This window comes from Micrasema longulum, unplaced genomic scaffold, assembly GCF_059751315.1.
Source record: "Micrasema longulum isolate JH-2025_06_02 unplaced genomic scaffold, ASM5975131v1 h1tg001818l, whole genome shotgun sequence".
Classification (NCBI taxonomy): Eukaryota; Metazoa; Arthropoda; class Insecta; order Trichoptera; family Brachycentridae; genus Micrasema; species Micrasema longulum.
The window spans coordinates 81276-99241 of NW_028278992.1; the positions used below are offsets into that span (position 1 = coordinate 81276).

General features: G+C 35.0%; 1 protein-coding gene across 4 annotated transcripts in view; it reads left to right on the top strand.

Moving 5' to 3' along the window:
• Positions 1 to 17966, top strand: part of hppy (MAP4K3-like protein hppy) — a 72972-nt gene that overhangs the window by 36090 nt on the left and 18916 nt on the right. For all 4 annotated transcript variants that reach the window (XM_088238018.1, XM_088238019.1, XM_088238020.1 and 1 more), the window contains 2 exons: positions 13922 to 14964; positions 17246 to 17394. In XM_088238018.1, coding sequence (XP_088094144.1) covers positions 13922 to 14964; positions 17246 to 17394 — 1192 coding nt within the window. The remainder of the gene's footprint in view (positions 1 to 13921; positions 14965 to 17245; positions 17395 to 17966) is intronic.

Genomic DNA, 17966 nt, shown 5'->3' on the forward strand with positions numbered 1-17966 from the left:
TGTCCATGTATACAATTTATAGGGTTTAAATATTACAATAAAAGAATAGTTTGAAACATTAAAAAATAGAAAAGAAGCATTGACAAACACAAGGGACATCGAGACAAGATCTGGACTATTTATTTAGTGCTCGTTTAAATCGTTGTAAACTTAAACCAAAAAGTCCAGATCTTGTCTAGAGTTAACAATACGACAAAGACGGGTCATTGGAGAATTAAGGCCATTCTATGCTGATCGATGAACAGTACTTCATTGTTTCTCAACCTACGAGTCGGAATATGGAATTTCACTTGTCCCAGTAATGATGGAACATCGATTATACCATTTAGTATGCCGAAAATATATATGGAGTCAATATTAGTTCTACGTTTTTGTAGACTAGAAATATTTAACATTGACTCTATTTCAGAATAAGAATAATTATCTCTCTCTAGTCCGAGCATCCACGCTATTTTTCGAAGCAAGCGACGTTGGACTGATTCAATGTGATTTATGCGATTGCCATAGAATGGAGACCAGACCACGGAGACATATTCTAGAAGAGGGCGAACAGTTGAGCAATAAAGAGTTTTGATTGTACGGACATTAGTAAAATCAGAGGGTATTCTGTTAATGAAGCCAAGTAATTTCAGTGATTTATTTACTGTATTATCTATATGCTCGTTTTATGTCAGTTTATAGTCCAGAACAACTCCTAATTCTCTGATGGACTTAACTACATCAATTTTGAAGTTTTCTAATGGGTACTTGAAGGAAATCGGTTGTTTTGGTCTATGAAATGACAATATTTTGCATTTTAACAATACGACAAAGACGGGATTGGAGAATTAAGGCCATAGTTTGTTCTATGCTGATCGATGAACAGTACTTCATTGTTTCTCAACCTACGAGTCGGAATATTGTCCTATGTATCTGTCCTGCGCTAATTTTACATTTCGCAGCCAGGACGACTGCTTATTGATGTACTCGCCGTAGGGATTCCTGGGAAAAGATGACCAGAGTGGTTTCCCGTTGCCTTCTCTGGTTGATTTTCTGTCGGGGTTACCTTCCCTTAGCTGGTTGGTTTTGGTTTTGAGGCGCCAAAAACTCACCATTCATCCTCTCGTTGTCTGCTGTGATCACACCGTTATGAGTGTGATCGCATTGTTAAGTAAATAACAGCATTTATCGATACTATTCCTGGCCGATTACCTTTCGTTCCCATCCTTCCTTTGACGCATCCTTATGGTACCTACCCAACATCAAGATTGAAGAAATTCAAAATTAGAAGATTTAAATTTAGAACAAAAACCAAACAACATTTTTGACTTCACATCGGATAAAAAGTTGTTGGAATCGTCGCGCGTCGTGGAAAACTTTGTCACATTTTATAGTTCATTTTGTCATCCAGTGCCAGAAATTGAAGAACATTCAGTTCATATTAAAGGTAGGTATCCATTCCATGTTCCTATCCTTTCTCAAATATTTCCAAATCACAAAACTGAATGAAATTCGTTTTTCATTCACAGCCCGCCTTTTCGTTAACACCCATTGCCCAGAGATCGCGACGTGGACGCTAACGAGTGGTACTAGCCAGTAGTGTTGCTGGTGGAATGCAACTAGACGTTCACAATCGCAGCGTATCTTGGATATTTTTTTTGTTACATGGAGGTAAGATGATCAGCCTTACGCTTCAGGTGCCAGTCCAGGGGGCTATGAAATATTTTAGTGTAAAAACACTTTTTTTAAATAAATACTTCATGTCGACCGTGTCGGGAATCGAACCCGAGACCTCTTGCGTGGTAGGCAAACGCGCTGACCACTACACCACGAGGCCGGCATTGTGTCACTAATAGTCCCCATTAGTAATCTTATATATTATTACTCTAGAACAGTCGCGTGCACAGAGTTTTCAACTAGGGTAGGCAGTAGAAAAAAGTACGTTTTATATAGTATAAGTACCAAATCAATCTTACCAAACAGTTTCCTTCGCTAGTCACATTAGTTTGAATCATTATGCCGTAGGTAGTTAATAATGAAATTACCTAAGCTACATCAAATATCCAAATAAATGCTAAATTTATTTAATATATTTCTTATTTTTAATATAATTTATATAATTTATTACTACGAAATCCTTTTTATAAATATTTTTATATTTTCATTGATTACGGTTGCTACACTCGAAATTAAATAATTTTGGGCTCTATTGGATATTCTCGTAAATGCACTACTAGATTATTGCAAGTGATTTTCCAAGATACCGACATATTTAGCTAGCAAATCAATAAGTTCCAAAAAATTATCTTTTTTATTATTTTTTAAAAATAAACGCGAAACAAAAATACTCTCGATTGTATAATTATAACAGAAACCAATTTGAGGTTATTTATTCGACACGACTGTCTTTTATTAAATAATAATCGAAAAAACGCTAGATGTCAGTAACGTATTCGTTTGTTCTTTTTAAAACAATGTACTTACCAACGTTCTAAAAGCACTGCCTACTAGCTTACACATACACGCGTAATTACAACTGAAATAAAACCCACACATACACATTTCGTTCCCGCATCGCGTTATGTTCATATGGAAGAAAAAGGCATTTGTAGTTCGTGCTTCTCCCGACCCAGGCCGATAGCGGCGCGCTGATCGGTACAATATATTACTTAACAGAATTATCTCTGGCGCGTTTTTCAAATTTTAAAAATAGTTACTAATATTTTTGATATAATTTTTTGCTATTATTTTAATGAAATTCTAGTAGAGTAGGCACTGCTCTAGAAATGATTGATTGCGTCCGTCCTCTCTCTGTACTGGCCCGCTGGACGTCCGGTCAACGTGGGCAAACGGCCGCAGACCCCCCCGGCCATCCACCACCTCACCCTACCACCAAATAAGTGGATTACATAAGACGCCACGCTTCCAGTTGACGGGGACGACAAAAATATTGTATACATGAAACGCCTAGCGATCGAATCCCACACACGTGTATTTAAAAATAAATAAATTATACGTTTTAAATGGCAGATAAAATATTTATATCATCATCGTTCCCTTTCCGCATCTAACGGTGCATAGGGCACCGCATTGGTACACCAATCGCAGCGTATCTTGATAAAAAAATTGTTACATGAAGGTAAGATGATCAGTCTTACGCTTCAGGTACCAGTCCAGGGACCATAAAATATTCTAGTGTGTAAACACCCTTTTAAATAAATATTTCATATCAACCATGTCGGGAATCGAACCCGAGACCTCTTGCATGGCAGGCTAACGCGCTGACCATTCCGCCACGAGGCCGACAATTTTTTTTCAATTATTTTTTTTCTTTCAATTTATAAAAAAAAAAAAAAATAACAGTCGGCGATAGCACTCTTTAAAAAAACTGGCAGTGAGTTTGCTGTACTATCGGTATTTGTCGGCAAATGCTGAAAAAAATGTTTTTATTGATCACAACTTACCACTCACATGTTTTAAGTAATTAACTAATAATTTAGTATAGATAAAATAGATACATTAAAAAAAAAATTTTTTTGATTTTGTATTTGGTATTCGGCCGAATACAGAGTGTTAAAAAAAGTAACCGAATATTTTTTTATTTATTTTTTCTTTTTTTTTCTTTCTGTTGACGCCCATGGGGCTTTTACATTATACATGCTATATAATAAGAAAAAGTTACACATTAAACATAATTAACATTTTCTCAAATATAAAAATTTTAAAAAAATATTTTTCTATTATTTTACTATCTATTCGTGGCATCTCTAGTTTGCATCTTTTCTCAGCTCTGTTACAAACCATTTCAGTGCTTACAAAATCCAAAATAATGAACACCAAAGTCGCCATTTTTGTAGGGACATATTTTTTTATTTTTAAAGTTACGTGTGAAAACATTACTCTATGATATCCATATTGATTTTCGAAAATAAAATTAATTTTTATAAATCCATTTCATATATTTTTACTGGATTCGTAGTATGTGATATTTCCATATTGTAACGCAATTTCACATACCAATTGTCTACCGTTTATTAATTTTATAAGGAAAATTTTGAAAAACTAAAAAATGCATGTTTCGTTCTTTGCAGAAAGCTCTCGTATCAAAACACCGGATATTTTTGTATTTTAGGGAAGTTGAGTTATGGAAGATCGAGCATTAAAATTATACCATAAAACTAATAATATTATAAATCAAACGTTCAGTAGACTCAAAACAGTGTTTTCTTTCTAATATTATTATTTATTTATTTATTATATATACGGCCTAAGCCAATTACAACAGTTACATGAAGAAATATAAATGCACGAAACTGAACATCAAACTATTTAGCAAAGACAAATAAGGGCAAAACAATAATTGTATACAATATATTCATAAAAACGAAAGACCCAAGACTTCGAGCTAAACCATGCCAATCCAACTTCATCTCTTACTGTTTATTAGCGAAGAGATCTACGAAAAGCCGGAAGATCTATCCCAAAGAATTGCAAGTCGTAAACATACGTAAAAGTGTGTCTGCTATTAGAATCGCGGCGCCTACTGTCGTCTGGTGTCGGCCGAACCGGGGAATCCCACGCCGGCACGAACCGGCGCAAAACGACGTTTACCTGTATCCAATTTTTAAAATGCATATTACGTGGGGTAATTGTTACAACTAGGCAACTTCAAATCTTCATCCATGAATGCTACAAATAGTCCAGTGCACCACAGGCTCAGGGATTTACAATGTAAATAGTGGCTTATGACTGCATTTTAATAGTTTTTTTTTATGTTCACATTCTCGCACTGCGACTAACATGAAAAGCATGCGCGCATTGTGTGTTTGCAATGCGAAAACTACATATTTGCCATGTGCACATCACACGTTTGCCATGTGCAAATCGCACGTTTCACATGTGCACATCACTGGGTGTCAAAACACGTTCGCCTAACGCCTCACGAGCAAAATTGTTTTAATAAAATGAAATGGTTTTTTTATTTTATTTTTTATTTTTATTCATTAAGGAAAAACAACAGTTGTTATATAAGAATACAAAATATAAAAAATAGTACATACATCCAGTTAAAGTTTTTCACAAATATAATGAGGGAACATGTTACACAGTAAAGAGAAAAATTATATATTTTATAAGACATGAGAAAAAAAAAGATCTCTGAAAAAGATGAGGAAATAGAGTTGAGAAGTGGAAGAGAGGGATTTTCATAATATAGTTGACCAATTCAGAATTTTGATATTATAATAAAATAAACATAATTAAAGGAACATAAACTTATTACACACTGACAAATGTTTTATTTTACAGTGTTTCAAAAAGTTTTTTTTTGAAGTCACAATTTTTTTTTATTAAAATATCTAAATGGGGACAAAGTAAATTAAATTTGGAGCAGCTACGATAAATAAACGAGTTTTGAACATAAAAAAAATGAACTTGTCGCGTTGACTTTACGGGACAATTGATTGAAATACGCTCCGAGAGATATGGACTATCGATAAAATTGTTTAAAATTTTGAAGAGGAAAGACAGATCAGAAACGCTTCTACGTTTAGTAAGGGAAGTTAAACTATGAAAGGAAGAAGAGTCTTCGTACGAGTCAAAATATGTAAGAGATTTATGATACAGAAACGAAATAAATTGTACTCACAGTTGATATACGCATACTGATTTGCGAAATTGCTAAAACCTTTATTTGATATGTGAGGAGGGTACTACTCGCAAACCCGGCAAAATCCAAAATCTAAAAAAGTGAGATATTAATTGAAACTTATTCAGAATACATATTTTTACAATAATTATAACATTGTCAGTTAAAAATACGGCTTTATTTGTAATTACTTGACTTTTAAATTATCGGGTTTGCTGCAAACGTGGCAACCTCTACTTGAGTATTGTAAAGTTGAAATGTATAAATTAAATTTATTATTTCACTACTGTTTCTTGACATAATCAGTCTTATGTCGTCACCGCTTACGCGTAAAATAATTACTGATTATAATAAAAAATTTAAGTTTAAAAAAAGCTTGAAGTTAAGTATTGTATCAGTTTTTCGTGAATTGCTCAAAATAAAGAAAGGTGGATTTTGCCGGGTTACTATATTTCATTATGAATTTATGAATCTCACCTGCATCAATGAAGGTTTCGGCTCTTGAACTTCACAAAAGTCAACTGATGGAAATGTGTATGTTTGAACATAGGCAGAACGGCGAATTCCACGCAACGTGTAAAGTGTCAGGTCATAAGCCCTGTAGATGCCTAGACTTCCATATCCCCTTCTCTTGGATGTTCTCATCTCTGTTGTAATATATTAATTGGTCCCCACCATTTGAACAAAGCGAAATGTTTATGCAAATAATGAACATAAATCAAGTTATTTTGATTTAAAAATATTGTCAATTAATGGCTTCTAAATAATTTCTCCAACTGGTTCTGAATCATTTTTTGTCATATATTTTTTAGTTTTTTCTTTATTTTTATTTTATTATTTTTTCCCCTCAAGCTTCTACATATGAAAAAATATAAAATATAAGTACAAAAACAATGTACAGCATTTAGAGATACAGTCTAAAAAATATTGTTGATAAAATGTCAGTTGGTGGGGCATATCTAGTTATGATAACAAACATTTGGACAAACTCGAAATATTGTTGATCAAATGTCAGCTGATGAGGCATATCTAGTTATGATCACAAATATTTGGACAAACTCGAAATATTGTTGATGAAATGTCAGTTGATGAGGCAATATCTAGTTATGATCACAAACATTTGAACAAACTCGAAATATTGTTGATCAAATGTCAGCTGATGAGGCATATCTAGTTATGATCACAAACATTTGAACAAACTCGAAATATTGTTGATGAAATGTCAGTTGATGAGGCAATATCTAGTTATGATCACAAACATTTGGACAAACTCGAAATATTGTTGATGAAATGTCAGTTGATGAGGCAATATCTAGTTATGATCACAAACATTTGGACAAACTCGAAATATTGTTGATGAAATGTCAGTTGATGAGGCAATATCTAGTTATGATCACAAACATTTGGACAAACTCGAAATATTGTTGATGAAATGTCAGTTGATGAGGCAATATCTAGTTATGATCACAAACATTTGGACAAACTCGAAATATTGTTGATGAAATGTCAGTTGATGAGGCAATATCTAGTTATGATCACAAACATTTGAACAAACTCGAAATATTGTTGATCAAATGTCAGCTGATGAGGCATATCTAGTTATGATCACAAATATTTGGACAAACTCGAAATATTGTTGATGAAATGTCAGTTGATGAGGCAATATCTAGTTATGATCACAAACATTTGAACAAACTCGAAATATTGTTGATCAAATGTCAGCTGATGAGGCATATCTAGTTATGATCACAAACATTTGAACAAACTCGAAATATTGTTGATGAAATGTCAGTTGATGAGGCAATATCTAGTTATGATCACAAACATTTGGACAAACTCGAAATATTGTTGATGAAATGTCAGTTGATGAGGCAATATCTAGTTATGATCACAAACATTTGGACAAACTCGAAATATTGTTGATGAAATGTCAGTTGATGAGGCAATATCTAGTTATGATCACAAACATTTGGACAAACTCGAAATATTGTTGATGAAATGTCAGTTGATGAGGCAATATCTAGTTATGATCACAAACATTTGGACAAACTCGAAATATTGTTGATGAAATGTCAGTTGATGAGGCAATATCTAGTTATGATCACAAACATTTGGACAAACTCGAAATATTGTTGATAATATGTCAGTTGATCAGGCAATATCTAGTTATGATCACAAACATTTGAACAAACTCGAAATATTGTTGAGGCAATATCTAGTTATGATCACAAACATTCGGACAAACTCGAAATATTGTTGATAAAATGTCAGTTAATTTTTATTTATTTTATTTTATTTTTATTAACATACACGGCATAATTGCCTTTTACAAATTTATAATATAAACATATAAGGTTTGATATTTTTTAAACTACATATTTGCACTCAAAACTAAGGAACAATAATCAAGCCTAAAAATTATATAACATAATATTTAAAAAAAAAAAAGTTTAAATAAAACAAAAGTTTGAAATAAAAAGTATACGAGAACTTTAAAAATTAATATAAAAAGTAAATCAAATTTTAAACATAATAAGGTTTATAATAAAAATATATATAAAAACAGAAAATCATATATGAAGTAACTACATTAAATATGATTACTGCTCATCTTTGAAAAAGTTTATAAGGTTTGTTCTAGGCAATATCTAGTTATGATGACAAACATTTGGACAAACTCGAAATTTGTTTGTGAAATGTCAGTTGATCAGACAACATCTAGTTATGCTCACAAACATTTGGACAAACTCGAAAGATTGTTGTATATAATATGAACATATATTTGGTATATAGGAATCTTTATTTAATTTTTAATTTGAATTAATAAAGATAAACAAACAATGTAGGTATATTTTCAATGTATGTCCAAATGCTTGCAGACTCGCTGGATTTCCTCCCTAGGGAGTTATTCACATTTAAATTTTTTGCAACAGAGAGGGAAAACATTAAGGAAGAGTTGAGGAAACGTGGAAGTTTAAACATGGATAGACTGGTGAATGTTACAGTGTGTAAAGTGGCCACTTAAACCAGCCAATGATAGGTCATAAGCCCTGTAAATGCCTAGACTTTTAATTCCCTTCTCAATTATGTTTTCCCTCTCTGTTGCAATAAATTTAAAAATGCATATTTTGTTTAAAAAATAAATAAATGAATTCAAATCAAATCTACTTGCTATGAAAAGAGAAGGGTGTGAAAACAGGAAGGAAAAAGGGAAAACTCAGATATTCAGATTGTGACATTTCAATCAAGATTTAAATGTGAATAAAGAAGATTAGTCAATGAGACATTAATGATCGCAAACATTTGAGAATCTTCATACAATCAATTGATATCAATTCATCTGATTAAAGCAACCGAATACAATTCACTCAACATACATACAGGATGTTCAGTAGGGTGTCCGATATTTTTTTTTCTGATTTTTGAAATGAAAGGGGTCTAAAAAGTTGCCTTTTGGATTATTCGGAATGCAAAAAATATCAAAAAAAATATTCCATACTACTTTTGGCCCTCGACCAGAGCTTGAAGTTTTCGAAAAAGTAGATTTTTTGCGCTAAATCGGCTGTCATTTTGTTTTTAAGTAAGAAAATCAGCCTAATTAAATTTTATCATGTGCATTAAATTATATTAAATAAGCATCAAAGGGCGTGAGTTGCTCTTTATTTTGTAATAAATGGGTAGCATCGTTTTAATGAGCCACTGTTTTCGTTTAACCAGGCGCTCAACGGAATCAGTTCCGCGGAGTGTAAATTTTTTGCATTTCGGTAGTTTAAAAACGTGTTCGAATTTGTAATGTGATAAAGTTATATCTTTACTAACAAGAAAATAATTTTAGCAGTATAGATAATTAACAAAATGTTCTGACAGTGATAAACTTCAAACCTCGGTTGAGGGGCAAAAGTAGTACCTATGGAATATTTTTTAAATAATTTTTACGTTCAATGTGATCCATAATGCAACTTTTTAGACCCCTTTCACTTTGATGTTCAAAAACATACACAGTGTCATCTTATTTATTTCTTCTTCTTGCGGTGCCTTGTCAGGTCCCCCCGACGTTGGCGATCACTCCAGCGAAAGCATCTCGGTCCTGCACTACTCTTATATTCCGCAGTCAGGACGACTGCTTTTTGATGTACTCGCCATGGTCATTCCTGGGAAAAGATGACCAGAGTGGTTTCCCGTTGCCTTCCCTGGTAGATTTTTCTGTCGGGGTTACCTTCCCTTAGCTGGTTGGTTCTGGTTTACAGGCGCCAGAAACTCGCCTTTCATCCCCTCGTTATCTGCTGTGATCACACCGTTATGAGTGTGATCCCATTGCCCAGGGTTTATTTAATTTATTTATTCAGATATTTAGAACATTACAGAAAAAATACCCAATTTATTCTAAATACAATAATATCCAGTAGATAGTTATGTTATTAAAATAATATAACAAAATGTAAAAAGAAAAATTAAAAGTTCGAAAGTGCTTTCCTAAGGGAAGGCCCACTGTCGTGAAATATGTCGACATCCGAGGCGATGCGATCAACTAGCAAGATTGCTCTACCAACCGGCATAACCATTGGCAGGTTGGTTCTGCATCGTGGTAGGTAAAACATTCGATGCTCTCTTTGTCGAAGATAGTTATCAGGTACGAACAGACCTACATCCATCAGAATTTCTGAGTTATGTATGCGACCACCGATCACCTGGAAAAAGCGAACACCCAAATGAACGTCCCTCCTCCTCCATAATGACTGATAGCCTAGCATCCCCAGTAAAAAGTCGGTTGGGAAGAGCCGAGGATAATATCCACACTCTTTTAGGTACAGATAGCGCAGAATTTTTTTCTGCACTCTCTCCACTATTAAAGAGTATCGAGCCTCATGTGGCGACCAAATAATGGAACTAAACTCCAAAACACTTTTTACCAAGGAATTATACAATGTCCTCATAATCCGAGTGTTAAAAAAGATCTTGGCATTTCTAAGAACAAAACCAAGCATTTTAAGAGGGTTATTACATAAATTAACCATATGAAGATTAAAAGATAACTGAGCGTCAAACAACACCCCGTTGTTTAGCGTTGTTAGGTTCGTGACGTGGACGCTAATGAGTTGGACTAGTCAGTACTGTTGCCGGTGGAATGCAACTGGGCATTCGTAGCATTTTATAAAATCACACCCCCCAGCAAGATGTGATTCACTGCAACCCTTCTGACTGTTCGAACCGTCTATTTAATTATCGGCATAGTGTATTAGGAGCTCCTCAAACCCTGGTGAATCCGTGTAAATAGAATTCATCTTTTGTGATAGTAGACAATCAAATTATTTTCTCCAAACAATGTGAGCTAGTGGATTATGCAGCCAACAATCTATTTAGATTTACTCAAACAAAATAAAAATTAATATGTAATAACACTGACTGGTGTTAAGTCTTCTTCCTTGTCGGGGATCAGCTCACGCTATCAGGGAAACTGGTGGTCAGGAAAACTGGATGCACACAATTGTCTGGAGTCTGGAGGCGGCGCGGCGGACTATGACGAATGGCGATGGATGTTAAAATGTTTTCGGCGTTGTGCGAGTTTAAACGTTTAGTTACATTAACTTTCACGGCGAAATAGCGAAAAATACTTAACAATTCGAAAAGCGTGCAAACATAACTCCTTGAAAAAGCGAAGAGAGGGCGGGGACAGGCGGTGTTGCCAACCAACAAAATGTCCCGTCAGGCGCGGCAACCCCATAAAACCAAAATTAGCCAGTATCTACCTACATGCGATTATTCTGGCTAAAATACGCCGAAACAAATTATCGGCTCGATTAAACCCAATAAAATGTCACAAGAGATCGCTATCGACTATAATCGATGCGTCTGAGCCAAGCATTGAAAGAAAAACGGCCGCAATACGAAAAGAGCACACCCTTTACACAATGTTTTCTTAGCCTGTAATTTTACATCTACAAGTCATTGACAATGTTTAAGAGTAATGTACATTGAGAAATGTCTGACGTATATCGAATCACTGTATAGAAACAAAATGTAAGAAAAATTGTGAACTAAAGTTTGAAGTTAGCAGTGTGTGTGAAATTTAGTGTTTGAATGATATTTTTTTTTATTTTTTAAATAACTACATTAACATGTAGTTGTAATTAAGTTTTTTTAGAAAGAAAACCTCGCAATGTCCAAAACAAACAGACAAACTGAAACTCATACAGATCATACGAAACTCGACCCGCGTTGACTTTGACGTTTGGCGTTTGTAAACTATAGCCCTTAAAATGTAACATGATTAGAATGACGGTTGTCAGAAAAAGTGACGACATAACTTTGTAGTAACGTCAAAGGAGTTATTTATTTACACACGAAAAATCATATGTATCTGGCGTGTTAATTAATTTTTTTAATACAATGCTTGAAGCAGAAATCAACATTAATATATAAAATCAGCTTTAAAACTAAAATTAAATATAATTATTAACGACGTTTTTACAAGGTTACACCATTTTGCAAAAACGTTAGAGATGGGACAAATTGATCAATGTAAATTGATCGAATAAAAAAATAATTCATTTGATGTTGTTCATGAAAAAAGTATAAATGTCTCATTTTTTGGTGAATAATTGTTTTAAACACACTACAATAGGCTTGTTTTTGCGTTTTTTATAACAATTTTCGGAAACAGAGTTTCATGATTGCATGAAATAACTGATAACATCGATTTGATAAGTGATCAATAATTTCCCATCACTAATGAAATTAGTTTGACAGCTGTTTCTAATCAAGCTATATTTTAAGGACTATAGTGTTGTGTTCACATTGCTGTGTGAAGGACGCAACGCAGACAAACATATAGTGACCGAAAGCCATTTGAGTTGATTTTATTTCGATACAAATGGCATGTTTACTTTATTTTTTTAAATATAAAACTACCAATTTAGCTGTGTAAACAATCGACGAAAGAATATGAAGGTGTCACAATTTACATTCTTCTTTTGAAATTTCCCAAAAAGTTGTTTTTTTTTTTAGTTGAGTCGTGTTCGTCCTAAAGTTGCGATTTCATGTCCACCCAGCTATGAATCGAACCCAGAACCTCAAGGCGGACTTATCTCCGCTTAGGGTTACTATTTCGAAATTGAGGGACGCCTGTGCAGGTTGCCTAAAATGCCTGATTTTTCAGAAAAATGGCTCTCAGATTCAGATTTTCTTCTCTTTCCGCACTTAATGGTGCTTAGGGCACGGCATTGGTGCACCAATCGCCAGTCCAGAGATTATGAAATATTGCATGAAAAACGGATAAAATCGATTTGATCAGTGATCAGTAATTTCCCATCACTAATGAAATTAGTTTGACAGCTGTCATTCTAATAAAGCTATATTTCAAGGACTATAGTCCACTTTCGCTGTGCTCAGTCAGGTTGGTTAAGAACTTTTCATCGACGTGATTAACATCTGCGATTGAGCTTCTGGGACAGTGTAATATTGGCGTGGTAAACCCTGCCAGGAATCGAACCCGGAAACTCGAGGGTGGTATGAGGATGCACCAACCGCTACACTACGATGCTGACTTTTCCCCTTCTCATAGAGTCTAAAACGCCCGTCCAGCGTTCTCGTTCTTTTTCACACACAGCCAAAAGAAAATAATACTGAATTTGAAAATAACTAATTGTATAGATATTTTTTAAACCTGCCTGTATTTGCTAATAAATCCCACCTATGTGCTAATACTTTCATGTTTTTTATGTAAGCTTTATCCTCAAATAATCTAGAAACACATTCCAATATTATTTACACAATCTACCACTTCTGTAGACCCACCCTAGCTACATTATTGTAAGCTTATCAATTTTCGAGTTCATTGGACAGACGTCTCTGAATCACAATGTATTAACTTAAATCTCGTTTTTTTGGACTTGTCTAACTGATGAACTGGATCATCGATATGCAAACTCGTATGTATTCGTACAATTCAAAAAAAGTATAATATAAACAAATACTATTGTCAATATTTTAATCAGGCCTCCTGGCCTGTTAAGATCCAAAAAATATGCTTTTTGTGTAGTTTTTTTGTTGTTTTTGCCACCGGATTTGACACCAAACACAAAAATAAGAATGATTATGTTTGTTCAAACGTAGGCAGACATGTGTAAAGGCCAATGACAGTTCATAAACCCTGTAAATGCCTTGACTTCCATATTCTCCTAAAGAAGTTCTCCATCTGTTGTAAATAATTTCATGCGTCTATGTAAAAATTTTAACATTCTCAAAATTGTGTATCATGTGTCTTGTGTGGGGCTCTAATTATTTGACTGTTTCCAGGGCCACTCTCCCACTGACGAGTGATTCCCCTTCTATGAAGAACGATCAGACTCCGATTGGCAGCGTCTACGATCGCCACCTCTCGCAGTGCATCAAGCTCAAACACGATTATCTGCACTCGACTTCCGTAGAGCATGGCCCCAACCAGTGCGCCCAGTTGCCTAGAGACATTTCCAAATCGTCCGTGTCAAGTGTAGACCACCCCGCGACCAAGATGACAAACTATACGGGTGATATTATGTTTGCCGACCAGCCGGGCAGTGAAGTGATCGTAAATTCCCCCTCTGTCTCGAAGACAAAGACAGCCGACCGGTGCAATTGTGGGCAGTGTCCGATCAAAGACTCGAATTCGAATCAGGCGTTCAACAAACATTTCTCCGGCGGTTTGAGCGATCTGCAGCAATCGGTTTCTGACAAAAGATGCACGTGCGCCGCGTGCAAACGTGACACAGACAGCCGAACAGCCGCGAAAGAAGACAGCGATTCAGGCGTCGTATTTTGTACCGTGTGCAAAAAACAAAAGATATCCGTTTCTAATTTTCGCGCTCTGCAGATCGCAAATAGCTTACATATGGACAAAGGTAGATCGGGTGAATCTAATCATAATTTCGAAGACGATTTGTGCAAGAGGATAGATCTTTCTTTAAATGTCGACAGTGAAAACGATCGGCGGATTCGCAGCGCGTATTCCGCGAGCGGTTTGCACGGACGGGAAGAAAACGTCAAGAAACACGGGCGCCACAGCTCGGATTCCGCGTTCGACCGCACTCAGGTCAACGGGGACCAGAACATGGCGTGCATAGACCTCAGCCAGTTCTGCGTGTGCGAGCTCGGAGAGGAACCTCGGTCCCAGGACACGGTGAGGCGGAAGACGTCCTCTGTCGACGAGATCTTCAACCTGGCGGAGGTCGGCACGCCCGGCAGCCGGGCGTCCAACCCCGTGGAGGTGCACGGCAGAGGCAGAGAGAGGTTGGACGGAAGCGGACAAAGACAACGGAGTCTCTCAGATAGTCAGAGGGACAAAGCTAAGACTGAAAGCAATGGTGAGTGATTTCGAGTATCTAATAATGAAGTTTAATCAAATATACTTAACATATGTGTGCGTGTGTGTACGATGTGTGTCCAATAAATACTCACGTATTTATTATCATAAAAACTTTATTTTACAAAATTTCATCAATATCAATTTTTTCTCCTTCAAAATACTATCCATTTGTCACTAGGCACTTGTCCCATCTTCTTTTCCATTTCCGAAAGTCCTCAGCCTTTAGCTTAATTGTTTCCACCCAGTGGTATCCCCTCATCACCATTTTACATTTTGGGAAAAGGAAAAAGTCAGAGCAGGCGATATCTGGCGAATAAGGAGGATTTTCAAGGATAGTGATTGAATTTTTCTTCAAAAATTCACGGACAACAAACGCAGAATGATCCGGCGTCAGTAATTTGGGCACGATTTTGGCACAGAGTTCTTTTAAACCCAAATGTTCAGCTAGAATTGTGTGCAGTGTTGATTTACCTCAGTTTGGTTCATCAGCGATCATCCACACAGTTTTTCGACGATCAGTAATGACAAGGGACCTCGAAATCTTAACGAATTACTAATCATTAAAACTGGTCAAATACTTAATTAAATTCTTGTTTGTAATGTAAAAAAAAACTTATATATTTCTTGTTTATCATTTGTTAAAGTCAAAAACATTCCAACTGTTGTGAAAATTTGTTTATTCACTCTTTTCACAAAGGTGCTATTATCTCAGTTTCAATGGCTGGCTGCTCCCTTCCCTTCAATTCTCCTCTTTCTACTCATCTTTACATTATTTCCTTTTTCTTTTTTAGGATTAATTACAGTAAAACCCCCTTTTTACGTTTTTCAAGGGAGCAAAAAAGAATGTGTAAAACTGAGGAAAACATATACTTCCAGAAAAGTTATAAAAATTGTGATAATTGGGGATTGTTAGTTTTTTTTTTTACTATTTTCAATGATTTCACTAAAAATATTTTTATGTTTTGTATTTTTTCAATTATGTAATCTGTTCTTTTATTTGATTTAAAAATAGATCGTTAAAATTTGGAATTTGCGTAAAATAACGTGCAGTATTTTTTCCCCTAAATGTTGGGAAATTTTATTTATGCGGCATCACTTTTTCTTCTATGGCATCACTAAAAACAACTGTCATATAGATCGCTGCATAATTGTTTCACACTTTTATGACAACTTTTCAAACCATCTTTTTTATAACACAGTTTTAAATATCGCAATTTATTGATATTAAAATCATGATTTGTATAAGTCAATATGACGTTTTGTTCCAATGAAAACTAAAACTAACTCTAAAGGAAGATACCTGTTTTTATTCTACATTCGCGTGGCACATGCGGTGGCGCGCGGACCGCAGCACCATTATTACGCCACAATTTTGGCTTTTTTGACACATCAAGCGAATTCCGAAAATTTTTTAACGTTAAACCGGGGTGATTAAAAATGTCGATTGAGGGGAATATTTGTATGAGAATGTATGAATAAAAATGGGTCCTGAACATTGCGGTGTAAAAAGCGGAAAATGTAAAATCGAGGATCTTAAAAACGGGGTTTTACTGTATGTTCTTTTAACTGTATATTGTAAGAGCCCTCTAGGCGTTTATTAAATAAATAAATAGGGTCAACCAAGCCAGGTCCGCCGCCGCCATCCTCAAAATGCTCGGACTTCAATGTCAATAATGAAATCGAACCACCTCATATATATATATATATATATAGTTGGATAATTTATATAGCGCCATTTTTGTGAAAATCACCTCAAGGGCGCTGCACAATTAATAAATATCCCAGTACGTCTTGGCATGGACGGTTGGGATTCTAGTTCCTCATTTTCAATTAAGATCAATTAAAAATTATAACAGATAGAAGCTACATTACAGGACGTCTTGCAGCTACAGAGCGCATAGACAGTTAGAAATTTAGTACCCATTTACACATTTTAAAAATTGACAAAATAAATTTACTGTATTAATGATATTCAAAAAAAATAATAATACGAATAATAAAAAGGAGTAAGATTACAACACATCTTGCAGCTACTAAGCGTATAGACGATTGGAATTCTAGACCCCATTTACAAAATTTAGGTATTTTAAAGTTGATATATGAAAGCTAGATAACCAATCATCGTGCAGCTACAAAGCGCATGGACGAGTGGAATTCTGTCAGTAAATCTGGTAGTAAATTTGTCAAGTGTTCATGCCAACGGTGACACCTTGGCGGTTTCCTAAGAGAGCGGCGCCGTGTGGATTAAGGAACGGCGAATAATTAAATTTGAATTCTAGGCGTGGAAGCCCCCGATGTGATATCCCCCCCTGTCCCCCCGCGCCGCTCGCACCGCGGGCACCGCACCAGGGCGCTGACTCCCCCGAGGCCCAATACGAACGGGCTGCCGCCGACGCCCAAAGTCCACATGGGAGCCTGCTTCTCCAAGGTAAACGGAAAACAATGCTTCGACTGTTCTGTATTTTTTAGAATTCAATTATTTTCCCCTCTCCTCCTGCATTCATAATGAATTAGTGTGAAATCTGTAATTGGTCTTACTATTTTTAATTGTTCTTTTGTACCTTGTTTTATATAAAGACTGTATGATTTCATTAATAAATAAATAAATAAATATTTACAATGCCCAATTTCAAAAAATCTTTTAAGTCCATTTTTGTAGTTCTGGAGATATTTCAAATTTAAGTGTTCATTTTGATCCTTAAATGTTAAATGACAGAATTTCCGAAAATTGTAAAGTTTTCTTCTTCTTTATTTTCAGATAAAAAAATACAAAATTTATTTTATTTTATTTAATGCACAAAATACACAATTTTACATAGACACAATTATATGTTTTTTTATGTCCCGACTTGTTAGAAAATTCCGTGTTAAGTCGGGACTCTTCGATATATAAATCAAAAATATTTATTTACATATTAAAACAATATACAGGTAATCAAAAAAAAAATATGCAAAATAATCAAAACAATATACAAAATAGTAATAGAAAAATAAAATTTA